Below are 9,205 nucleotides of genomic sequence, written 5' to 3'. Positions count from 1 at the left end.
GTGCATTTCGATAAAAAAAAATAGTGAGCTGGTCAAGCCCAGCAGGGGGCATCTTCCAAACGCGGCGGTCTGGAAATGTAAATTACAATGTTACCCTTGGAAAAAGGATGGCCAATACTGGACAAGGGGTAGTTTGGGTAGATAAAAGAGAGATTTTCACTAATTAGAAATATAAGCGGCGTTGTTAATGATAACTAATGGGATAGTATTAATGAGTATGACCAAAGAGTCCCAAGCTCTTGCCTTTTTCTGTAATTGACTGCTGCCGGAGATGGTTTTATGATTTGACCAAACTCTTGTTCGATTTATTTTCATGTTTATCTCGTTGTTTGATTGATGTATCACTTGCATTCAATTTGTTATTAAACGACGGTCAATACGTACATACCAAATTAATGTATCTGTTTAAATTTGAATTCTCGATTCATGAAAACCTAAATTTATTAATTATTTTTTTAAATCCATTCATTGAATCATTACAAATAAAAGGATATAAATCTCAAAATAACAATTGGATAAATGAAAATATAAATATTTTACTATAAGTTAAGTTATATTAGACAAATATTTGTTGATATAAGATAATAATTGGTCGGACGAAACATAAAATATATTAATTCAACAATTTTTATCATTAAAAGACATTAATTATCCTATTAAAATAAATATTTTAATGATTCTGTATCTTTTATTCGAGTTTAGCTGGTTAAAGTTTTTTATTCTTTTACTTGTATATGATCAGCGTGTGATCTTAAGTGTCTAGTTTCTTACGTCAATTATTATAGAAATATGTTTTTATTATATGTTTGGTTTACTATTGTAATTGTAAACCTTCGTTGTAATCTATATATTTTTATATTTTTAATAAAACTAGTTGTTTTTGTCTTGTAAAAAAACATAAGCATTTTGATGCATAAAATCTGATAAGTCGTTTAAATTCCTTTTAAACACTCGTAAAAATTTAATATTTAGGATAAAGTATACAAATGGTTTGGGCTGTAAACGAATCAAGTCGAGTTCGAGTATTGTTAAGCTCGACTCGAATACTTTAAAATGGAGCTCAACTCGAGTTGGAAACCCGCGTGTAAACAATTTTCAAGCTCAACTCTAACTCAAAACCATGAATTGAAGCTCGTAAAAGCTCGAAATAAAAAAAAATCTTAAACTTGGTTAAAGCTCAAACTCGAACCTGTACAAAATAACGTCATATAGTCAGATGATCATTTTGTAAAAATTAATAGTTGAGGGATTCAATAAAATTGTCTTACAGTCGAGGGACCATTTGTATAATATTTTCCTAATATTTATCAGTTTTATCAAGTAATACATAAACAAAAAGATTAGTTAAAAAATATTTCAGTTGGATTGAAAGAAGGAATCTACATGAACGTATATTACATTCTTACATTTAAAAAATCATTATAATCTAATTACATTAAAATTAGAGACAATTGGAAAATTTAAAAAATAGTAAGAAATAACAAATAATGGAAAATATCGACATGTTTGGAGAATGAGAGAGTGATGATTATATATGAAGGTGAGTAAGCCAGAAAGTGGTGAAGCCGACCGACCCCTATCTATAATTATATTATTTATGGTATGAATGTGTAAATTAAAAGTTGAAATGATTATTAAGAATCTTGGCATAGTGAAAGTTGATGACAACCGCGGTTTTATTATACATCAGATAATTGAAAGTTTAATATTTATTTTTTAAAAAGACTGTACCGCAGAGCCAGGGAATCAAAACTCCACTAACGGAAGCTGGCAGCCTCTTTCGTATTACGACTGTTAGGGGTACCCGAGTTTTAAATATATATAAAACAATTTAATTAAAATTATTCATTACTAATTTTTATAGAATAAAATTATTACAAAATCAACATAATTATACCAAATAAGTATTCGAAAAAATAAATAAAAAGAAACAAAGGAGAGAGGGACGATTTTTATTCCATCACCTCCTCATCATTATCACACTAGTCAACACGTGTCTCTACCGGCGCTAACCAGTTACCGGTTGTTCATTACCTATATAGGCCCCACCACCACCATCGCCGCCGCCCTCTCCTCCTAATCACCACCACCCTATATTTCTTATATAATTCGTCTCCGTAAACAAACAAAACGTAAAAACGAAAAATAAATAAATTTGTTTCATCAAATAAAATTTCAAATGTTTATTTACTTTGTTTGTTTGGGGAGAGAGAAAAGGGAAGGGAGAGAACAAGTTTTAAGATAGATAAAGGGGACATTTTTAGATTTTGCTTGCAAAGCCAAAATCAAAGCTCCCTCGTTCTGATTTGCAGACTAAATCCAAAGGACAAATAAACAGCCTATAGAGAGAGAAAAAACTAAACGAAGAAACTAGATAACGCGAAGAACAGCAACAGCAAATCAAAGGAACAACAAGTGGGGAAAAAAACCGAGAGAATGAGATAGTGAATTTTTTTTGACGAAAAGAGGTTCATTTCAATTATTTTTTCCTTGTGAATTTTCCCTTATCCAATCAGTAAGTTCCTCGCAACATTGGTGTTATTATTATTCCTTTTTCATTTTCATAATCAGTCACTTATTTGCTTTTGTTGTTATTCATTTTTATGTTTCTATTATATTTACCGCTTTGTGTTTATCTACTGATTAATGTGATGAAATTGTAAACAGATCTGATTAGCTATTTTCTTTTTCTCTTCGTTTGAATCTGTCTGTTATTTTGTTCTTGTTTGTGTTCAATGAAATTCTGGGATCTGTACTTATATTTCTTCACCTCTGTTTGATCGTGAATTCGGTTTTTTTAACTAAATTTGCATACGTTAATTATTGTTTTTGACTTTTTTTTCCATAAACGAGCATAGACAATATTTCTTATAAACCTGAGTTTGGATCTTTAATTTACTGTATTAAATTTCTGTTTGCTTTGTTTTATCGTTTTGAAGTTTATACTGAAACTGTTCTTTTCTTTTTCTTTTTTCTCCCTGTTCTCGAATAGAAAGAATTTGTTCCTCTTGACATCGTTTATTTCGGGGGAGGACAATAGAACTTGTGGTCGTTACAGTGATTTGAAAATTCCCATTGTTGTTTTGGGGATTTTCCCGTCCGAGGTAGGGAGGGGGCAAAAGAGTCATGTTGGAGAACCGGTCCTGCAAGTCCTGTTTAGTGTTTGCCAGTTCTTGTCAACGAGGAAGAAAGCGGGCTTACATGTACCATGGAAAGCGCCCAAGAGAATTCACCGATTCCGATGGTTGTCCGGAAACCAAGTTGTCTAAGGTTTCTTCCGATGATTCCTCCAGTGACGATAATAATAATAACACTTCTTCCCCACAAGACTCAGATGACCTTGTCTTGCCAGATTCGCCTGACCAATCCGATGATGATGGTAAGAGATCCAGTTCTTCTTCGGATATGGATTCTTCACTTATCCACCACAGCCCCATTGGTCTAGGCAAATCGGATTTGGATAACCAATCAGACAATGAAAGCCTGTCAGATTCCGTGGAAGAGTCGCTGGTGGAGCAATCTGAGGAAGATGGTGGTAATGATAATAATGGCATCTCTGATTCTCCAAAGGAGGATTGTCACCACAGACATGGTGGGAATTCACCATCTGACTTGGATGCATTAATCCAACCAATTGGGCGAGATAATGATAATGACTTCTCTGATTCTCCGGAGGATGGTCACCACAGACATACTGGGGATTCTTCATCCGACTTGGATGCATTAATCCAACCAATTGGGAGAGATAACTCAATCAGTTGTCTGATTAAGTGCTCGAGGTCTGATTATGGTTCCATTGCCATGTTGAATCGAAGTTTTCGTTCCTTAATCAGGAGTGGAGAGATCTATAAGTTGAGGAGACAGAATGGTGTTGTTGAGCATTGGGTTTACTTTTCTTGTCACCTCCTTCAATGGGAAGCATTTGATCCTATTAGACATAGGTGGATGCATTTGCCAAGGATGCCTCCCAATGAAATTGAATGTTTCATTTTTTCAGATAAGGAATCACTGGCTGTGGGAACTGAGTTACTCGTCTTTGAGACTTCTCAGGTTATATATAGATATAGTATTTTAACAAATTCATGGACTTTTGGGACCAGTATGAATGCTCCAAGGTGCTTGTTTGGATCAGCTAGTCTTGGAGAGATTGCAATTTTAGCTGGTGGTTTTGATTCTCAGGGTAATATCCTGAGCTCTGCAGAAATGTACAATTCTGAGACTCAGAAATGGGAGACTTTGCCAAGCATGAATAAGCCAAGGAGGATGTGTAGCGGGGTATTTATGGATAAGAAATTTTATGTGATCGGAGGAATTGGTGGGAAGGATGCACAGGTTCTCACTTGTGGCGAGGAGTATGATTTAGAGACAAAAAAGTGGACTGAAATTCCTAACATGTCTCCTGGAAGGAGTAGAGTTGAGGCAGATATGCCTGCAGCAGCTGTGGCACCCCCTCTGGTTGCAGTAGTTAATAATGAACTGTATGCTGCTGATCATGCTGACATGGAGGTTAAGAAGTATGATAAGGAAGCAAACTCATGGTTGACTATCGGAAGATTGCCTGAAAGGGCAGTATCAATGAACGGTTGGGGTCTTGCTTTCAGAGCATGTGGAGATCGCCTTATAGTGATTGGTGGACCTAGGGCTTTGGGTGAAGGTTTTATTGAGCTCAATTCTTGGGTTCCGAGCGAAGGGCCTCCAGAATGGAACTTGCTTGCCAGAAAGCAATTGGGTAACTTTGTGTATAATTGTGCTGTGATGGGATGCTAAGAGATGGATTGTGGTGGCATCTTGTGCAGTTGAACGGTATTGCACTGCCACCAGGGTCTGCATGGTTGCTTTTTTCTTCAACACAGAACTCCGAATTTTTACTATTGGTAATTTCCCCTTGTTTTTTACATCTTTTCCCTTTTGACCGGGAGACGATGGGGAAGAGTTTCAGATAACTCAAGATTCAATAGAACGCCTTATTGATAGGATGTCTTGAGTTTTTATTCCGTTTCCAAACCTCATTCAAAATTTCTTCCATTAAATTTGTGTCTTCAGTGACATGAGAACTTGCGGAGGCTGGCGTCATGTAGCACAGGAGTATGTTTAATAATTTGAAGTATCAACACATTGGTAGGTTGCCATTAGAGTTTGCTGAAGTTTTTTTAAGAACACAGAACTGGTCATACGGGTTCCTTCTTTAAATTTTCTCGGAATTGTCTTCAAGGGAGGAAATAAGTTCTGGAGGTGGTTATCTTTAGATGTTGGCTGATGTACTGATTACATTGATCATTACAATTCATGAACTGTATACTCCCAGAATTTTTCTTATGTACACTCTGGAATCCTTTATTGTTTTTAGTTTCTTTTGTTCAGTTGGATGGTGCCTGTTTCTCCATTTGCTCAACTTGCCAATTCATAAGTGATTCTTTTCGTGCAATTTTGTGGTTTTGTTGATGCCTCATAAAAGTAGTTGGGAACTAGTTTGGTGACAAGTGTAGTTTTAACCCTGTGTGAGACAGGAGGATGGATTACGTGGCATTTAATAGTCGTGAATCCCTGGTGCCAATGGTAACCTGCATTGAGTGTACTCATGATGGATATTTATCGACCATATTGAAATTAGACGAGTCCCTCGGGTAAGTTTGACCTAAGAGCTTACCCTACAAAATGTGGGCTCAAATCTTTCATTGCATCATGATGATGAAACCATCGTCCTCAAGGGTGTTAGGCCTACCATTATTATGTTTTCTCAGTTTCTGGTAAAGAACAATAAAATTTTGCTGTGAATGAAAGCGGTTGAAAAAGCTGATCCGGTCTGATTAAAAAACATGGAAAACAAAATGTTCGTCTTCTTGTGGTTTAGCAACGCACGTGTTTTGATACGATTGTACAGTCGTGGAATACTGTAAATCAGAATTAGGTGAAATGGGCTGAGAAATGTGTTTTACAAGCCATATTGAGTTGGGGGCACAAAGCCCGTATAGTTTCCTTCCAAAACACAAATGTCTTCTTCCCTTTAAAACTTCAAAGAAGCAGCATCTATCTCCATCAACCTTGTCAGGTGTGGGACTATTATCTCCTGAAAATCTAAAACGGCCAATGGTTGCGAGAATATAAGAATTGCAAATTGAGGTTTTGTTGAGTGCATTTTGGTGGGCCTAAGGCATGAAGTGCCAGCTAAAGGATTACTGAGTGGTGGTGGAGGATTGAATTATTCCCCTTTAACCATAATGGGATATCAATTATATTATATCCAAATGTCCTTCCACTAATTGCAATAATATTATAAAACAAGAAATGCATTCAAGACTTCATGTCGCCTTCTCTCGACCTACCTTTCAAGCTATTTACTTTCACTCCCCGTATTTTTAGACAACAAATATAATATCGATTATTGATCTCTTTTAATCTTGTAGATCAATAAAAAAAATTAATGAATTTTACAAACTATAAATTGGTTCTTTTCCTTGTACGCAGATTAGACAATTTAGAGGTGAGGATCGAGTGTTTGTAGCCATGTGTACGATACTCGTACATGACTAGTTTTTGTAACACTCCCAACTCGTACCCAACTCAGATATAAATCCGGTGTATCACATTAACTTTCCAAAACTTTTACTCTTTAAAAGCACATATAAAATTCAAACACTTAATATATTTGAGTGGTAAAACATTTATAAAAAAATTCTATTAAAATTCATAATGGAATTAAAACATTCGATAATTTACATAGATATAAATTTGTATGAATACAAAACGGATCAGATCATTACAATTTAAAATTTTATAATACATGCCAACAAAAATCACAAAATAAGAAACTTACATTCCAATTGTTCTGATATGTTCCTCTTCGATAGTATGTTGTCCTCTCCTAGCTTTAGTCCTCAAATTTCTTTGAAACTACGCGTGAAACATCCACACGCGAAGTTGTTGACTTAGTGAGACAAGTACGAAAACATTTCATAAGAAATTCAATTTACATTTCATAAGAAATTCAATGTATACTTTTATACATTGTTCAGTTTATATCACTTTGTTTTTAATAGCTCAATACATATTACTGAGAAGGTTGTGCACTAATGCAGTCACCATTGCTCACATAATTTGCACCGAAGTGCGACATATTTGTTCTGAATGACCACATAGGTTTGTCCCGAAGGACCACATAGGTTTGTTCCGAAGGACCACATAGAACCCTCGACTCTTGACATGCCAACTATACCTCTAATTCTCATACATATACCTTGGGCTTTAACCACATATTTATTTCTCATTTCATTATTCAAAATGTGTCTTATTCTCATAGAGTACATTCACATAAGCAATTACACATCGATCGTTTTCATTTATCACATTTTAACATTAAACATTTTCATATAAAACGAAACCATATACATATAAAATCAAAAACAATATATTGAAAATACACTTTATCTAAAACATAATAAAAATAATTGTTTCGATCAAAAACTTCGAGGTTGGCTTATCGCAAGCCGTCCTCATATCTTAATATAAAAATATAATTTGCACTCACCTTTGCCTCACGTAAGTTCTAAACGAATACTTTTTAACTATCGATAAATCTCTTTGTTATATCGCTTTTCTCGGTACGATTCCGATCCAAATCTACACATAGATATATCCAACATTAATAACGAATTTCCATTAATGGTTCATCAATTAGTAATTACATAAACGGAATAACAACTCCTAATTAAAATTTCAGACTGAACAATATCAATACCACTCCTACAGTACTGATACTTCTCTTCTATGGTACCGATACCCACTTCAGTATCGATACCATTTTAGCATTCTGGAATTCCATTTTCAATTACAATATCGATACTTTCCTCTTGTTATCGATACCTCCACATCAGTATCGATACTTTCCTCTTGTTATCGATACCTCCACATCAGTATCGATACTTCTTAAATCAGTATCGATATTGATCATCCGATTCATCTCTTTTCCAACAAATTACCTTTATAGTATCGGTACTGTTCTTCCAGTACCGATACCCTTACCCATAATTCATATTTTTCACTTTGAATTTTTCCAAAATTTCACCAAAATCTCATACTTTTAACTCCAAGTAAACCCTTAAACTTTTTAGCACTTATACCACACAACTTATGTCCATTAATCCTCTTATAACATCTAAATTTCTCCATAGAACACTTAGAACTAAAAATCACACCAAATATTCAAACATGTTCTTAATCATTTCTAATACTTCTAACTTCTTAATTAAACTCTTGACAAGTCAATTATGTCATTAGAAATCCAAATACTACTCAATCTCATCAAATCCCTTAACAACCCATTTTACTAATCCATTAATAATTCACTAATCCATTAATAATTCACTAATCTCTTAATTTTATTCAACCTTAGGCTTCTATATCACTTAAATCTTCAAAACCAAACCAAAATTTGAAGAAACAACCAATTTGAAATTAACTTACCTTAACAATGGAATTCACGGGAAGAGAAGGAGAAGAACCAAGCTTCCAGATATTTCTTTTCCCTCTCTCTCCCCTTTTCCCCACATGTTTTATCTCTTAAAAATGAATTTTAAATTCATTTTCTACTAAGAGACCTCTTTGCCCTTCCATTATTCCATATTTTACAATAAGTCTCAAACACAAATTTCTAAAATTAGTCCTTGAACTTTTCAATTTATTCCAATTAAACCACTAAATTTTAAATTCTTACATTTTAGTCATTGCCCGATGTTTGGGGTATTACAGTTTTGATTCGATTTGATTTTATTAGATTATTTTTTATATTAAAAAAACCGAATATAAGTTGGTTTGGGTCATACTTTTTGAAATATAAAACTTGATCGAGTTTGGATTTAAAATAAAATCTTTAAGCTAGTCCGATTCAGGAAAATAGAAAGATTATCTCTTATAAATCTAGATATATTTAAAATAATATCATTCTTTATATTTCTTTTTAATTAGATTTCCGTTGTAGCTAATAAAAATATAATATATATTTATGTGGGATCAAATCATGTGAATGTGCAGATTTTTATCTTCAAAGTCAAATTAGGTGGATTTTCCTTAAATACAAGTCACGTAGAATGGCAGATGAAAGGACATAATATTCGGATCAGATACGAAATGGCTAAAAACTCGACTCAACTAACCTATATCCATCTTTTAAGTGCTTGTTAGGGTTTGAACTTAATACTTTGATGCTTCA

General features: G+C 34.0%; 1 protein-coding gene across 6 annotated transcripts; it reads left to right on the top strand.

The window, feature by feature from the left end:
• Positions 1–2,124: 2,124 nt before the first annotated feature.
• On the top strand, positions 2,125–5,360 carry LOC120156432 (F-box/kelch-repeat protein SKIP11-like). 6 transcript variants are annotated; one of them, XR_005519063.1, is made up of 3 exons: positions 2,125–2,515; positions 2,993–4,874; positions 5,044–5,360. XR_005519063.1 is itself a non-coding variant. In XM_039167747.1 (3 exons), exons 2-3 carry the CDS (start codon positions 3,127–3,129, stop codon positions 4,765–4,767), a joined length of 1,533 nt encoding a protein of 510 aa, XP_039023678.1. In that variant the 5' UTR covers positions 2,125–2,515; positions 2,993–3,126; the 3' UTR covers positions 4,768–5,039. The 6 variants fall into 6 exon arrangements, 5 of the variants coding, with proteins under 5 accessions (XP_039023678.1, XP_039023677.1, XP_039023676.1 ...); XM_039167747.1 differs by lacking the exon at positions 5,044–5,360 and having other exon boundaries at positions 2,993–3,535; positions 3,644–5,039; XM_039167746.1 differs by lacking the exon at positions 5,044–5,360 and having other exon boundaries at positions 2,993–3,573; positions 3,676–5,039.
• The last annotated feature ends 3,845 nt before the right edge of the window (positions 5,361–9,205 follow it).

Source organism: Hibiscus syriacus, unplaced genomic scaffold, assembly GCF_006381635.1.
Source record: "Hibiscus syriacus cultivar Baekdansim isolate YM2019G1 unplaced genomic scaffold, ASM638163v2 tig00111220_pilon, whole genome shotgun sequence".
Taxonomy (NCBI): domain Eukaryota; kingdom Viridiplantae; phylum Streptophyta; class Magnoliopsida; order Malvales; family Malvaceae; genus Hibiscus; species Hibiscus syriacus.
This window is presented reverse-complemented; position numbering and strand designations above follow the sequence as displayed.

What these genes read in the sequence shown, in the direction of transcription:
- LOC120156432 (XM_039167745.1), top strand. Translation starts at nt 3,127, where the DNA reads ATGTTGGAGAACCGGTCCTGCAAGTCCTGTTTAGTGTTTGCCAGTTCT.